This window comes from Lynx canadensis, chromosome B3 (genome assembly GCF_007474595.2).
Source record: "Lynx canadensis isolate LIC74 chromosome B3, mLynCan4.pri.v2, whole genome shotgun sequence".
NCBI lineage: Eukaryota > Metazoa > Chordata > Mammalia > Carnivora > Felidae > Lynx > Lynx canadensis.
In genome coordinates, this window is record NC_044308.2 from 134,504,424 (window position 1) to 134,521,624 (window position 17,201).

General features: G+C 39.0%; 1 protein-coding gene across 2 annotated transcripts in view; it reads right to left on the reverse strand.

The window, feature by feature from the left end:
* TRIP11 (thyroid hormone receptor interactor 11) overlaps positions 1-14,714 on the reverse strand; it is a 62,523-nt gene extending 47,809 nt beyond the window's left edge. The window contains exons 1-4 of one of the 2 annotated variants that reach the window (XM_030319808.2): positions 14,170-14,714; positions 10,176-10,237; positions 3,739-3,849; positions 782-1,060 (exon numbers count right to left, since the gene is read on the reverse strand). In XM_030319808.2, the coding sequence (XP_030175668.1) occupies positions 782-1,060; positions 3,739-3,849; positions 10,176-10,237; positions 14,170-14,308 (591 nt within the window). In that variant the 5' untranslated portion in view covers positions 14,309-14,714. The remainder of the gene's footprint in view (positions 1-781; positions 1,061-3,738; positions 3,850-10,175; positions 10,238-14,169) is intronic. The other variant, XM_030319809.1, reaches the window with a different exon arrangement.
* Between the last annotated feature and the right edge of the window lie 2,487 nt (positions 14,715-17,201).

Genomic DNA, 17,201 nt, shown 5'->3' on the forward strand with positions numbered 1-17,201 from the left:
AAATAATACAAAATAGTTTAATGTATTTTATGATACCAATGATCAAATTTTCATCTTACACGGAACTAATGATAAAGGAACTTCAGAGAACATCTCTGCAAGTAGTTTCAATCTGGTATCTCGGAGCCCTGGCATTGCCATCAAAGAAGCCTCAGGGACTCCCGGGGAAAAGATGGCTAGTTCAACCATAGCATCTCCATTTTTATCTCTTTTAAGTCCTGGACTTATAACTTTTTATTTAAAAGAAAAAATTTTTTTTTTTAATTATGGAGAGAGGTGCGTGCAAGCAGGGAGAGAAGCAGAGGGGGAGAGAGGGACAGAGAGAGTGGGGGAAGGAGAGAGGGAGGGAGGGAGGGAGGGAAGGAGAGACAGAGATAAAGAGACAGACAGAACAAGACAGAATCCTAAGCAGGCTACACGCCCAGCAAGGCGCCCGATGCAGAGCTTGATCTTACTACCCTTGGATCATGACCTGAGCTGAAATCAAGAGCCAGACGCTCAACCAACTGAGCCACCCCGACGTGCCTTTATTTTATTCTAAAACATAGTTCTGTTGCTCTAAACTTTTTTGAGAATTTCTTCCAAATATTTTATAGAGGGAGGAAAAAACTAAGATGAGAAAGAAAGATGATCTGATCAAAATCACTCAGAAAATCACTGGCAGGATTAGAATACAGGTTTTCAACTTCCTAGTCTGGGGTTCTTTCTGATACCAAAGTTCTACATTCAGAACCACTCTCTTTACTAAGAACGTTCAAAAACTCATGGCAATTTTACCAACCTGAGCAATATGCCTCCAGTGGCCAACTTCAGACTCAAGTCTTGAAACTTCATTTGACAATCTGTTTATTTCTTGTTGTGATGAAATTATGTCACCAAAGTCCATGTCGTCATCATGGAAAGCAGCAGCATGACGACTGATGCCATAACCAAATGAAGACGATGCAGGTGCTGCTGGTACTCGGCCAGCTCCTGAATTTACTGACTGGGCAGCTGACTGAAGCTTCAGCACCTGATCCTGTAGTGCGATCTGTCTTGCTTTAAGATGGCTGATTTCTACCTATACATTTATAATCTGCGTTTTAGAGAACGTACTTTAAAACAATCACATTGATCTTTTTACAGATTCATAACATTAAAAGTTATAATGATTTAAAACTATCCAATGATGGTAACTCTACCAACTGAATACCAGTATTTTATAATAGCCTAACCACACATTTTGATTTAAAAACCAAACATGAAAAAAAAACAACATGATTACCAGTTAAAGCACAGATAATATTTCAAATAGTGCGAAGATCAGAATCTCACTCATATGTTAACTGAAGCAATTAAATTCTCAATTAAACACGGGTTTACTATTGTCGATGTATCAGGTAGTACAGGCAATTTCCGAGGGTTCTATTTGTGTTATCAAACTCTAAGTGAAGAGAAAATGAAAGCTGCATCAGCCTACGTATCAGAAGTTTCCTTAGGGCATCTTTGGAACAGTCTTATATAACTGATCATGGCTGAATTTAGACTTAAAACGCACCATGAATCAGAGGTAACTTTCTACTGGTCTGTACAACAGCTGGAAGAATGCTTTATTAATCTAATCTTAGATAGCACAGTGAGCCTGTGGTTATTAGCCCGTGAGTCTTAGGAAAACATCATACATTGAAAGAGGCCTTTGCTTTAGCCTTGGCAAAAAGGAGCCGGTGAAAATTTGACTTTACTCAGGTAAAGAATAGTACAAAAATACTGAAACCTACAGAGGAGTTTTGACTGAGGGTTGGCAATACCACCTCACTGTCCAAAAGAAATTACGGGACATACCATAATGCCAGATCCCTTTCGGGTGAGAGATTACTCAAAATATAAAAGTGAGTAAGATAGGGAGAATTGAGATAAGCTTTCTATAAAATACCTACTCCGGAAGACACCCCGCCACGACAGAGGAGAATCTGATACTGGGAGTCAGCCAACAATATTTCTATGCACGTAAAGCCAAGCAATTAGACAAACAAAAACCAAACACAATGACGTCAAATATATTAACAAACACGTTTCTCATAAGAGCCTCTTCTCTAATAGAAATTTATAGCAGTGCACATATTTCATTCATTTTTCCATAAATGTCATGACATGAATTGCATCTTTAGGGATTATGAACATCACAATGACGGCAGAAAACAGCAGATCTTAAGTATAGTCACATATTATCTTTCATTCTGGTAAAAAGTATGGAAATTCATAATTTTTTCAAGCATAGCTTTAACACAAAGCAAGTTCTGACTATAAAATGGACACATATCAAGTTGTAGAGTTAAAAAATGCAAGCTCTAATAACAAAGAGACATTTCTAAACTTAAATGCCTAATTTGCCCTCTAATATTCAGTTAAGTAGAAAATTAAATGCTGAATTTTCCACAGCAGTGTTTTCAATTAGGATGTGAGTATCAGAATCACCTATAAAGTTTTTGAAAAATGCCAATACCAGGGCCCCTTCCCAGGACACTAAAATCAGAATCTCCTGGAGGGCATAAACATGTGTATTTTTTTAAGGTATCATGGATGATTCAGCTGTAAACCCCTGGGTGGGAACCACTGCTCTACTGTAATACCTAGAAGTCACTGCTGCTCAAAGTGTGGTCTGTGGACTATAGGCATGAATGTTTACTACCAGTCCATGACAGGTACAGGAATAGAAAGAGTAAGGCCTAAAGTCTTTTAAAGCAATTTGACAGAGTAATTTTATAATCTGTTAAATCTTTTTAATAAGTGGGCCTTCAGCTCTAACTCGAACCTGTAACTCTGCCTTTTTATATTCATTTTATTTTTGAAGTAATTTTATTGTATTTTATGGAATCAATTCCCAACAGATTGGAAATTTAACCTCTTTTTTAAATGTTTATAATTATCTTTAATGTGGCTTACTTTCATTTTTCATCTTAGTATGTCACTAAAAGAACTAAAAAACAATGTATTTAAATTTTAAAAACTCATACAATGAAATTATGGTAGAAATGAACATTTACTCAACAGACTGAAGAGAGCCCAAATGATCTGGATAAAACAAGAAACAGTTCAATTCAATAGGAGCATTTACTGAATTCCATTTACATACTAAACACTGAAGAAAATTCAACAGAATGAAATATGGAAACATCATCTATATTTTAAGGATTCATGATAACACTGGTTAAATTACAGAATATCTATTACCAGCACTGCAAAAAGATAAGCCAATTCCAAAATAAACATTTCTAACAAACTAAAGGGAAAAAATATTTATAGAACAATGTAAGTCAACTTAATATACTTAATATTCTATTTTCCCATGGAAAATCAAGCAAATGCCAATTCAATATATATTAACACTAGTAGTCAAAATCATTTTTAAAAAATGTCATTAGCAATTATCACACTGATTGACAACTTAAAGTAAATAGATGAGAAATTAGGTTTCATAAAATCAGAAATTATAAGCAACAGATGCCTAAAGATATTTTATTGAAAGAGTTTTCCTCTTTGGGAAAGTAGAAATTAAAGGCTAGCTTATAAAATATAAATATAACAGAAAAGCTTAGAGTTCCTGTTAAATTACTGGTATCAAACTGAGTTGGGGATTATTAACTTCATCACCGTTTCAATATGTTTTTTGATCTGTATATAGCTTGATTCATAACTCTCAAAAACCCTCCTAAATACATTAGAGTGAAATAAATATGAAGTAATTGTAATAAATTTTACCTCCTTCTGCTGTAGCTGATTTCGGTAAATTGTAGATTGCTGCTTTATTTGAAGTTCTGATGCTTCATGTTTCTCTTCTAGATCAGTACAAAGTTTTTTGAGTCTCTCATTCTAGAAGCAAAGAAAAAAGTATTTTCAACAAAAAGACTAAAGTAAAACATGTTAGTAACAGTTATGTGTATGGCATCATGAAAAATATATTGCTTCACACAGAAAATGATATAAAATATAAAAGTTCTCAGAATTCTGGGCTTTTTTATTTTTTTAAAGTTTATTTATTTTGAAAGAGAGAGAGAGAGAGAGAGCACGAGTAAGCATGAGCAGGGGAGGGGCAGAGAGAGAAAGAGAGAGAATCCCAAACAGGCTCCGTGCTGACACAAGGCTCGAACACACAAACTTTGAGATCCTGACCTGAGCCGAAACTCAGAGCCAGCCACTTAACTGACTGAGCCACCCAGGTGCCCCCAGAATTCTGGCTTTTAAAGTACACTTTCAGTTAAAGCTACAAGTGCAATAGCCATGTTAATAGAGATTATGCAAAATTCTGAACCAAAGTAAAAAAAAAAAAAAAAATGCTGCTTATTTGATTTTCTGCTAATAAAAAGCCAATGATCAATGCTTCCTCCATCTCTGCATATCCAGGGTCTAGCCTATAGTACACAATATATGTCAAGTTAACGAATAAACTGGATTACATGTCTCAACTTCTGGTTTCTCCCCAAATAGAACTTTTTAATAGAAATCATTTCAAAAAAGACTTGTTGCTGAAGTACAGGCAGGAGGCCAAAGCACCTTATTACTTGTCTGCCTGTCCCCCAGGTTCCTGAGGCACTTCTGAAAAAAACAATTTGAAAAGCATACTGAAACTCAGTTCAAAAACTAGTTAGAAGCTGGGACACCTGGGTGGCTCCGTCAGTTAAGCGTCTGACTCTTGGTTTCGACTCAGGTCATGATCTCACAGGTTCCAGCCCCACATTAGGCCCTGTGCTGACAGTGCAGAGCCTGCTTGAGATTCTCTCTCTCGTTCTCTGTGCCCCTCCACTGCTTGTGCTATTTCTGTCTCCCTCAAAATAAATAAATAAACTTAAAAAAAGTTAGTTAAAAGTACATGAAATATTCTAATTCAATGAATCCAGACATTATAGTCTTTTAAGATTTTGGAAAACATGTTTAAAAAATTAATTAAATTTTGGGTACTCAAATATTAAATTACCATTATGTATTATCATTCCTTGAATTTGAATGAATAAGCACATAATGGAGCAAGATAAATGGACACTAAAACTTTTTGCAAAAGAATTTACAAATTATCACAGATAACTTTCTAAGAATTCTAATACCTACAAACACAGGTTAACAATGATAATGGAGAAAAAGGTGAATGATGTGGTAGGGAAAAAAAAAGCTCATGATAGAAGGTGAAGACTTTTTCACTTTGAGAAGGTCACCTGTTTTCTTAGAGTCTAGGAATTTCTTACATCAACAGATGTGAAAATTATGATCCAGGGAGATTGGATGAATTCGCAGAGAAAATCAAAGGAGTAAATCAACGGAAAAATTACAACACACACAAACCCTAGTTTGAGAGTCTGTCTCTAGAAATCTAATATAAATCTTGGTTATCTTGAAGAAATTTAAGACACAGGCCCCAAAGTCACACAACTAATTACCTTCTATTCTATTGGCTGCTTTTGTGTGACTTTCCGTAATCTTTTAACATGAAAACACCATGCGTACTTAAAGCAACACAATATACTGAAGTCAAAATCTATTCATAACAGTCCACTCCAGGATTTTTCAGATAAAAATAATTCAGGCTATTTGTTGAACTCTGGTGAGAATGAGAACTTGAAAGCTTCCAATTTGGCCAATAGTTGTGTTTCTGCTCTCATCTCCCTGTCCATATGAGAGTCACAAAGACGGACAGAGTACATGAAGGACAGATTCTCTTCATGCAGCTGATCTGTAACATATCACTTGTCAGTGGCCATATTTTCTAGAATATGAAATATGGAACCAAGAGGGCTGGTCTGAAAGGATGAAGAATAAACACATGCAAAGAACAAAGAGGAGTAAAAATGAGAGACAAATCCCTGGTGGTCTGCAGTTCTGTTTGCAGCCCCTTTCTAAAGTCTGGCTATGATTTCTGCCCTTGAAATCTACGACATTCTCATATCCTTAAATTATTCCATCCTGATCAACCCTTGTTACACCATCAAGGTCGGAACCAACTTTACTCAGTGAGTTTCTTTGTTGAGCGGTCCTAACTATGTGTAAGGACAGATATTTATGACTTTTACTCTTAGATGTCCTCCAACAAAGAGAGAAAATTTACTTATTTTTTTCTTAAGTTTACCTATTTATTTTGAGAGAGAGACAGAGAGCGAGCTGGGGAGGAGCAGAGGGAGAGACGGAATCCCAAGCAGGCTCGCAATGTCAGCACAGAGCCCAATATGGGGCTTGATTTTGTGAACCATGACATCATTGAGTCACCCAGGCGCCCCACTTATTTTTTAAATAAAACAAAACTTGGGGCACCTGGCTGGCTCAGTTGGTGGAGTGTGCAACTATCGATCACGAGGTTGTGGGTTCGAGCCCCACACTGGGTACAGAGTTTACTTAAAAATAAAATCTATAACTAACTAACTAAATCTCATTCTATCTTGTCATTATCATAAGGGGATATCGGGCCCTTTAAAAATCTAACAACATTCATGAGATTGTAATGACCTTGTTTTTTCTGTACTTGAAACATTTTGATTTTATCATCCTAAAAATTTTCTTTATCATTATTCATCAATTATTCTCAACTAGGTTAAAAAAGTCTTATGTAATAGGAAAAGAGAAGACTGACAGAATCACCCAGTGATTAGTGAAATAACCAGTTTTCTGACTGCAGTGTCCAAAGCATTACATCATCTTTTAAAAAGAAAAAGCTAGAGACACCAACTTTGTGGTGTCTCTTTTATTCTGTTGTGTTTTGCTTTCATTGAACATAGCTGCAAATTCAGAATTTTCATTTCAACAAAGAGAAGAAAACTGACAGAGGAAAACGTTTCACAATTATTAAGACAACACAGAAGATAAATGTGAAGAGACAGAAAACAGCTCTCCAGAGTCTAATGGTTGTGAACAGGTTGTAGAGGCAAAATCCCAACCAAGTCTTCAAATAACAATATCCTAGAACAATTTTCTCAAACTCCAGAACTGATGAGTGAACAATATATTTCCAAGAACAAAAAAGAAACATGGTGTTCTCATCAAGTTAGTCATTCAATAGGAAAAGATTTTATCTCCCAATATTTTGTGACAAGGACCTGAGCCATCCCACTTTGCTAAATGGATATGTGACCAAATTCTTTCATTATACATGATATTTGTACACTGAAGTTTACTTGATATAGTTCATACACTGATAAATGCTGCAGGCAAGTGTGTATACAAAGGTGACTGGGAAGAAAAAGACATAAAAATGGAAAAAATTCAGTAGCCTGATCATTCTAATTGGTATTTATAAATCTAATTAGTATTTATAAATTGGCTTTGTAATTATGGAGCAAAGATGATAGCTATCATCTCTTCAACAAAATCATGAGCCATCAAAGTTGTCAAAAATATTGGTTTTGGGGGCACCTGGGGGTGGCGCCGTTGAGCATCCGGCTCTTGATTTTGGCTCCAGTCACAATCCCAGGGTCGTGAGACCAAGAGCCCCATGTTGGGCTTTGTACTGAGCATGGAACCTGCTTGAGATTCTCGATCTCTCTCCTCTCTCTCTCTCCCTCCCCCCCCCCCTTTATTCCTCTCCCCCACTCGGGTTCTTGCTCTCTTTAAAATAAAATTAAAAACAAAAACCAAAAAATTGGTTTTAATGACACAAGTCAAGAAGAACCAGAAGTCATGATCAACTAAACTCTATTAGAGATACAACTGAAATCTGGAACCAGTATTTACAAATAAGATGCATTTCAGTTCATGCACAAGAGTTAATAAGCAGTCGACTACATTCAAAAAACACTGCCTATTTTGAGTATATATTTTCAAAACCAGAAACATACGGAAAATATCGATTTGCTATATTCTTATTAAAATTTCTAATCGGGGGGACTCCTGAGCAGCTCAGTCGGTTAAGCGTCCAACTTCGGCTTAGGTCGTGATCTCATGGTTCCTGAGTTCGAGCCCTGCGTCGGGCTCTGTGCTGACAGCTCAGAGCCTGGAGACTGCTTCAGATTCTGTGTCTCCCTCTGTCTGCCCCTCCACTGCTTGCACTCTGTCTCTCGCATTGTCTCAAACATAAATAAACATTAAAAAAATAAAAATAAAAATAAAAAATTTCTAATTGGGGCGCCTGGGTGGCTCAGTCAGTTAAGTTCAGGTCATGATCTCACAGTTCGTGGGTTCAAGCCCCATGTCGGGCTCTGTGCTGACAGCGTGGACCCTGGAGCCTGCTTCAGATTCTGTGCCCCCTCCTTTTCTGCCACTCCCTGTTCACACTGTCTCTCTCTCAAAAATAAACATAAAAAAATTTTTTTTTTAATTTTTGTAATAAAGTTTTTCATTATCACCCTATTCCTACTTCTATAAATTACTCACAAAATGATTTAATATAAAAAATAAAGAGTTCACTGGATCCAGATGGGAATCGTGATGCCTATTTTTCTTGGCTCAGAGAATTAAATTGAAGAAATCTAACTAATTCAGTCCACTTCAAGTATTAATGTCTGTAAGCAAATCTAATTTCCTCTGGAAAACACAACACCCTCTGTCTATACTAAAACTTTCTAAATAGAATTTTGTATTTTTAGTTTCCTGCTGGCTTCAATCATAGTTCCACCTTAATCTCTTATTGCACAATCAAGTAAGGGGTTAGAGTATGAAGCTCTTTTGTGCTGACACATGGCAAGGATCAAAATCACCTCAGAAAACAAAGCCCTTGGGAATTCCAACAGTCCCTTTTCCTCTAGTATTTGAGCAGCTCATGCTACTGTGAATAAGCAGCAAATGAGGAAGGTGGCTTTCATCTGGGGATGCGTTATATAAAAAATATTTTTTTTATTTTTTTAATTTACATCCAAATTAGTTAGCATATAGTGCAACAATGATTTCAGGAGTAGATTCCTTAATGCCCCTTACCCATTTAGCCCATTCCCCTCTCCAACACCCCCTTCAATAACCCTCTGTTTGATCTCCATATTTGAGTCTCTTATGTTTTGTTCCCCTCCCTGTTCAAAAATATTTCTAAATGTTAGAATCATGCTCGCCATAGTCCAGTGATAACCCTATGAGAGATTAGAACTTAGATCGACAGAGGGACACAAGATCTTTCTCTCTCTGATCTCAAGCTGAATAAAGAGCAGACATTCACTAAGCAGGCTAACTCTATTTACTTTTTCCCCCAAATGTACATGGGTGAATTTACCTAAATTAATGCCACTAAACACAACTCTACCATTTAATTTTTCTGGGTGGGCCAGTACTAATGAGTGCCTTCGTAAGGATTTCTTCAGGGATTACAGTAACACTTTCCTATCTTGGCCGTACAAAGAAAGAAGCTATTAAGTTCGTCTGTCACTGAAGCATCTACTTATTAGGCAATTAGAGCTAAGGACTCAGGTGTCACCAAACTGCCATATTCTATTGAGACAGAATACCATGATAGTCCCTCTTGAGACATCTCTCTACCTCCAAATTCCACAGTCTCGCCTCGGTATCCTGGGCCAGAATTTACTAGTGCTTGTTAGTAAATATTTTCTGATATTTTAAATTCAATTTTCTCTGTTTATGGACTCAGCAAAGAGGAAAACGTGCTTAACACCCTCACCCCTCACCATTCTTATCCAAAGGCTGAGTGTCATTAGTACTTTACAATAGATCCCATTTTAAATCATTTCACTTTCTTTATGGCTTTCCTTTGAACCCTTCCCAAGTTGTCCTCATCCGCATTAAGTATAATGTCCAGAGGTAGTCACCACGAGGCACTAACAACAGGAAAAGAAATGGTGAGATTAATTTGGTATACCTATACCCGTAACTTCTTTGTATACAAATATCACACTTTTTTTAATGTTAGCAAATTAGAGAAGTCTAGAACGAACAGAATTGCATTCTTCGCATGATACTTGAACAAATGCACTACTGTAACTGAACACACTGTGAGAACATGGTAACTCCTTGATCAATTGTTGCCACCATGATGTCTACACGTGGCTGTTTTCCTACATCCAGCATAGAGAAGCAGAGACAGGAATATAAAATAGCAAAGTGCAGCAACATATATTCTTCATCTAAAAGAAGATAACACTGAAAAAAACCTGAGATAAAGGGGAAGAGATAAAAGTGGTAAGCAGTGCAGTAAAAAGAACTGAAATACAGTATGAGTCACTGTCATGCCTTCAAAAAAGAAAAATCTAAGTTCAATAATAGTCCTTAATTTTCCTTACCTCTGATCTTAAGATTGCATGAATGGCTTCAATTTCCTTTCTCCTAGCATTAGGTAATTCTGCTACGAAAGAAACAGCATACACTGAATATATGATCAACACCGTGTGAATAAACAGGCATTTTAAAGTACATAGATTTCACTGAGCTTTCATCAGAATGGTATGATCTGGGGTCAAATTCAGAAGACAAATATCACTTGATTTTTACCACAACTTCCTATTGTCACAAATGTTCTTTATCGTCATGTAAGTTACTCTTTTCGCCTATTGTCTGCACCTAGGTAGAACACCTACATTTCCCCCTTGGAGGTGTTCATTAAAATTTTATATGGATAATTGAGTTTGACAAATTCAATCTCTCTCTGTTGGCTTAGTATAATTTTAGATGAAACTTACACAACTAGGGTTTAGGCCTTATTTCCAACTTCTGCTCCCAACACTGTAAAAACAATAATGACCTATAAATGAAGAATAAAAATGCACTAAAACAACACTCATTTCAACTAAAACGGGCACAATTTATTTAAAACGCAAAGGAGCTCAGTCTGCTTTTGTACATTTTCGTTTAAAAGGAGAGTCAGAGATGGAGCCTGGCTGGCTCAGTTGGTAGAGCATGCAACTCTTGATCTTGGGGTCGCCGAGTTCAAGCCCCACACTGGGCATAGAGTTTACTTTAAAAAAAAAGTTTTAATGAAGAAAAAAAAAATTTTCTTTAAAGGGAGTCAGAGGCCAGCAGTATCAAAATGGCACTGTTGATGCTCCCAAAAATTCACCATCCACACAGTTAAGATTTTTTCCTAGGCAGTAAGGTTTTTCATCAGCCACAGCACTTCAATACTATAGAAATAACTTCTCTGATTTACAGTTTAAATAAAAAGAAAATACAAGTGACATCCAATAAATAATGACAAACCCACTTTTCTGGTTTTGAAAATCACCAGGTGCGGTTGCTTCTGTGGTTGTTTATACATCTTGCTTGAAACTCTGACAGGACTGTCTAATTGCTACTCAGAAGAGAACAAATTATAATCTAGTCTGTTTAGGAGGGTCATTGTTAGAAGCAGCAATTGTTTCAAAGAGGGATAAAAAAAGGTTTATGCAGCCCTCCTCCCCTTCCACCCACAAAAAAAAAAAAAAAATCATGGCCTTTTTAAAGAATAAAGGCGAGACGTTGTGCAGATCAAAAAATTCTTCCTTGCTGAGGGAAAACAAAAATAACAGTTACTGTTTATTAATGCTTACCATCTGCTAGGCATTTTACACTCATTTCACTTAATCCTCCTAACCTCATAGTAGGTATGATTATATCTATTTAGCAGATAAGGAAACTCTGCCTACAGAGGTTAAGTAAGTAAAACCTTGGTTTGCAAGCATAATTCATTCCAGAAACATGCCTGTAATCCAAAGCACTTGTATGTCAGTGAATTTCAAGAACCAATGGCTTAGTTGTGATCATGTGACATCCAGCGTCACGTACTACTCGTGGTGCAGGACATTGCTTTTTTATCAAGTTAAAATTTATTACAAATGTTTGCTCGTCTTGCGAACACTCAGAACAAGTTACTCGCAATCCAAGGTTTTACGGTATTTAATAATTTGCTAAAGATCCCACAATTTGAAATGCATGAAAATGGAATTTATCCATGTCTAATTTAAAAGCCCAACTCCTAAGCTTCAATAAATCAGTACAGTTTTTGGTACAATAGCAACTTTCTGATATTGTAAATATGGAGGATTTTCAAGCTGTACCAACAGTGCTATTGTCGAACTGTTATCTTGTTCACTGCTGGCACAAGGTAGATAATTACTTGTTAAATGAATACGTGAACTGGCCCTGTTTTTAAATGATTTACAAAATCAGTAAATTAGGTTCAAGCAAGTCCTATTTTAATAGAAAGGGAAAATAAGAGAAGCATTAAGCAACTTAGCAGATTTTTAATCACTCGGCAATTTTTTTTTTACTAAGCATCTACTATGTACCAAGGAAGGAGCCAAATACTAGTAATATAAGGACAAATAAAATATAATCCGTACCCTGGGCATCAAGGAAAGAGGTAAATCATAACCCAAAGTGGTAAGTGCTCTCCAAGAGAGATCCACAAAGTTATGTTGAAACACAGATGGCATGCAATCAACTCAGCCTACCTGCCATGGACTGAAAATGGTTTCACCAAGTACCGGGCACATGAGCAGAGTCATACTGGAAAAAAGTGTTTTCCAGGCAAAGGAGGGTAGAGGAGGAAGTAGAATAGGAAGGGCTTTCCAGGCAGAGGCTTGGAGTTGTGCAGGTAGTTCACAAAGTTCCATGTGGCAAACGCTCTGGGTGCAAGCAAGCAAACCGCGCATGTGTATGTAAGCGTGCACATGTACAGCAATGTGAAGAGAAGAGGACGTAACAGGACAAAAAAAGGGACGTTGATCATAGCGAGGCTAGGTTTCCAGTGTCCCAAAACTAAGAGGTTTGGATTTTATTCTGTAAGGAACAGAGCTAAAAGATTTTAAAGCACTTAATGTTTTAGAAAACTGGCAACACGCAGAAAATGGGAGTGGAGGAGGGAGAAAAGGGTGACGGGATGGGAAGGACAAAGTACACGGGAGAGAAAAGCGCTACTGAAATAGAGAAAAAGGGAGAATTAAGGAAAGGAAAAATATAAGAAACAATTCTGGCACAGGATGAACAAGATTTGATGACCAACTAGAAACAGGAGATGGAAAAGAAAGGCAAAATAAAAGTGACAAAGACTTCGTGTTTAGGAGATTGGGCAGATGATGAAACCATTAAAATTGAGAATACAGAACCACATCTGGTAGGAAGAACAAAATGAATTCCACCTTAAGCCTACAGGACAGTCATGTCAGAGGGGATGCTATTTTCTAGGAATAGCCAACTGTTTTCCCCTAACTAGGATACAATGAGAGACTAGTCGTTTCCCTTGTTATCCAGCCCTTTTCTGTTCTAAATTTCAAAGTCACATGACCCTTTCCTTTCCCTTTCATCCCCAACCTGTCCCACCTAATGTACCTCCCACCCAAAGTGTACTCCAAGCAGTAAAATGATTTCTGCAGCTCTCCAAAGTTTCTCCCTTGTAGAAAGGCAGAAATTCTAAATATACTTTCTTTTTATCAAACTTTCTTTTTATCAATTTATCAAAATTGGGTTTATTTCAACCCAATAAACACAAAGGCTCGATTAAATCAGGATAAAAAGTTAAACCAGAATGCTAGTTTATTAATTTATAAGAAATAAAATTAACCAAGGAAGTGCTCTCATCCAAAAAACCAGCCCATCCTCTCTCTGGAGGCAGACCTACACTGAAATTAAAGTACTCTTTAGATCTAAATACTACTTTCGGGAAGAATATCAAGAAATCGAAATATTAGTTAACATAACTATCGATTACCACGTAACTCTGGGTCACTCTTCATTAGTAAAGCAAAATAAGGACTTCAAAAATGAGCGAAAGTTGCCAAGGATACCCAAATGGGCTATCTTCCTTATTTTACTGTAGAAATATGGGTGGAATGGTAGGTAGGCACAAAAATACATTTCAGCTGGAACGTTTTAACAACACGTTCAAGTCAGAAAGGGCTTAAGACTCTGTGAATATTTTAATGAGTTGCTTCAACTGTTAAAAATCGAAGGAATACAGTGACTATGTGTGAGGCACAGATACTTTTTAACCGAGTCAATACAAAGGAAAAGGATCAAGATCAGATCCGCCCCCAAGTTAAAGGCAAAGTAAGCGGTGGGCGTGGAAGAACCAAACAAAAATAAACTACTCGATGCAGGAACAGTTTCATTCTGAGGTATACAGAGTAATCAACCAGAACTCTTCCCCAGACCCCAGTGGTCTTTCATCAGAGAAAATCGGTTAAGAAGAGGCAAAAGTGTAAAGAAAAAAGGGAGTGACACTCCTGACGGATGGAAGTGGGAACCAAACGGGAGCTCCCACGGTCCCAGGAAAACCCTCCCTCCCATCGCTCCAGCTGTTACCTTCCACTTCCTCCGTGCCCTCCATCAGCATATCCTTCGTAAAGTTTGAAATCTGGCCAGTGAGGGAAGCCAGGCTGCCTCCGACTTGACCCAAAGACTGGCCCAAGCCGGAGCCGAGGCCCCCAAGCCAGGACGACATCGCTGCAGGTTAGAGAACGACCCGGTCCGCTCCGAGCAAAGCGTCCAGCGTCGTCGGACGACCCCGCCAAATGTCCTCGAACCACCGCCTTCGCGAGGCTAGTCCATATCAAAACACTCAAGATTGGACAACACAATGAGGGGTTCCTAAGCAACGCCGGCTTCGGGGGGCTCCCACCAACGGCCCGACTCTGCCTAGAAACGCAGAGGCCTGGCCTGGGACGTTACCAGGGGCCCGCCTCCAGTGCCACAGTCAACCCCGCGAGGCCTCTGCTCATTCCTACGACTTCCCACCGTCCGGGTTGGGCCACTTCTTCCTCTGCTTTAGTGACTTTCCCCAGTTCCGAAGGCAACTCCTGCCAACTCGACGCCGACCGCCATGACACCCACTCTAAACGCGGCAATGGATCATAGAGAGGAGCCGCGGTGGCATAGAAGGGCTCTGCGGAGCCGCCGGACGCGTCCTTGGCGCAAGGGAGCGTGGGATCGCGGAGGACCGAAAGCGGCCGGCCAGGGCAAGGTCAGCCTCCACGTAGCGCACAGGCTTTGGCCGCTGGGGGTGTGGTCTCATGAACAAGGGGTGACGCAGTGGCGGCTGCTCCCTGCACCTGAGCTTCAGGCAGAGCCCTCTGCGAGTGGTGCCTTTCGAAGCCAGAGCGGCCCGGAAAGCTCCTGGACCCCCCCACTGTGTCGGTGAAACCTGAGTGTTTAATTTTAACTGTACCACGAATTCAGCATCGCAAGGGCACTTGCGGGGTCGCTCCACTGTGCAGCAAGAGGCTTTACTTATCGGTTACTGTGTCGCTTCTTCTACAGCTTGTCGGGCTGCTCTGTACCGGACACTAGGGTAGGAGTTAAGGATACACAAGTAAAAAGGATGGGTTGCGAACTCTTGTTCGTGCAGGAAAAACATGTTGGTTACTTTCTATAGTAGTGATTTTCCCTGGTAGCTTTACAGCTCGTAGTTGAAACCCTGCGTTCTTGAATATACCAAGAGCTTTGTTCAAGAAGCCGATTTAACCCATGAAGTTTAAAACGCAGACCACCTTAAAAGCTGTTAAATGAAGAATTTGCATCCCATTCCGGAGGTGTTTATCAAATGTTTTCCGTGTATTTTTTTTTTTTTTGGAAGACATCAGTGCCGAAGAGCTAGGTATGCAGACTCTGGGACCTGACTGCCTGGATCTGTCACTGGCTGTATGAGCGTGGGTAGGTTACTTAACCTCTCAGTGCGTCAGTTTCTCGTTTGTAAAATGGAGAATGATGGGGTTGTTAGAATGATTAAATAAGGTAATAGTTTTTAAGTGCTCGGAACAGTGCCTGGTGCCTGGTGAGTTCTCTTTAAGTGTATGTAAAGTTTCAAAAATGTAGCACACAGATGACCTGAGAGTTGGTATGTCTACCATTATTCTGGGCACTGGGGATACAGCAGGAGAAGACATACGTAGTCCCTGGTCTCTGGAGCTTGCATTCCATTGGGAAGGGAGAGCTGATAAACAAAATGTAGTAAATATAAGACAGGTGACTGCTTGAAGAAAACACACACACACACACACACACACACACACACACAGGGTAAGGATAATATGGAAAAGATATGAGGAGAGGGGACACTCGTAATGTTATAGAAGGCAGTCAGGAAAGGCTTCACTGATAGGGTGATACTTAAACAGATACTTGAATTAAGAGAATGACATATATCCGGGTGCCTAGCTGACTCAGTCAGTAGAGCATGCGACTGTTGATCTCAGGGTTGTGAGTTCAAGCCCCACATTGGGCCTAGAGCTTACTTGAGGAAAAACAAAGTGAAATATGTGGGTGTCTGGGAAAGAGCAGTACAGGCAGAAACAAACAACTGATGCAAAGGTCCTGAGGCAGGAGAATCCTTGGCAGGTTAGAGGATTACCAAAAAGGCAAGGATGGCTGGAGCAGAGTGGGGTGGGGAAGGATGATAAGGGATGAGGACCAAGAAGTAGGAGTGGGAGGACAGAGATCACATAGGGCCTGGTAGGCCATTGTAAGGACTCTAGCTTTTACTGAGTGGGATGGGGCACCATTATTGAAGTGGGAAACTGCTTTGAGATAAGTCACATGAACATAGGACCTAAGTGGGTTTCTGGACAACTGAAAAGTTTAGCTAGTGTCAATCAAGCCTGTGTTTCCTACAGCTGTAAATTCTCTGGAGCGCTGTCCTATAAATTCATGTCATGCCATAAAGACACTGCCATTAATGAAAGACAGTGCAATTAATGAATATGTTTTTACATCATTTATTAAGTAATTAACACAAAAAGCTATGTTCTAAAAGTTTCTTATGGGGGATTTTTTTTTTTTCCTGTGGGATGAACTATGGCCCAAGAGACTTTAAGAATGATTCTGATAAATAACATGATATGATGTTTGGGATCTTGCTTCAGTATAATGGGAGCAGGGCAGATGAAATAAGAATTGTCAGGAATTGATCATCGCTGAAGCTGGGTGATGAGTACATAGGGGTTCACTATACTAGTCTTTTACTTTGCATACGTTTGAAATGTTTTATAATAAAAAGTCAAAAGACATCCAAGTTTGATGAAGTTTGGGCTGACGAGGTCGCTTCCTTTTCCTGCCAAATATCCCTGGAGCTAACACACAACTGAGTAGCAAAACCAACCCCACACAGGAGCCCATAAATGTGAGTGGCTCCAGGCAATGAGGTCTAGGTTGCTCAGCTGAAATTCTGAACCCAGGATTTTCTTTTTTCATTTTTAAAAATGTTTATTTCTTTTGCAGAGAGACAGAGAGAAAACATGATCGGGGAGGAGCAGAGAGAAAGGGAAAGAGAAAATCCCAAGCAGAGTCTGCAATATCAGCAAAGAACCGGATGTGGGGCTCGAACTCACGAACTGTGAGAC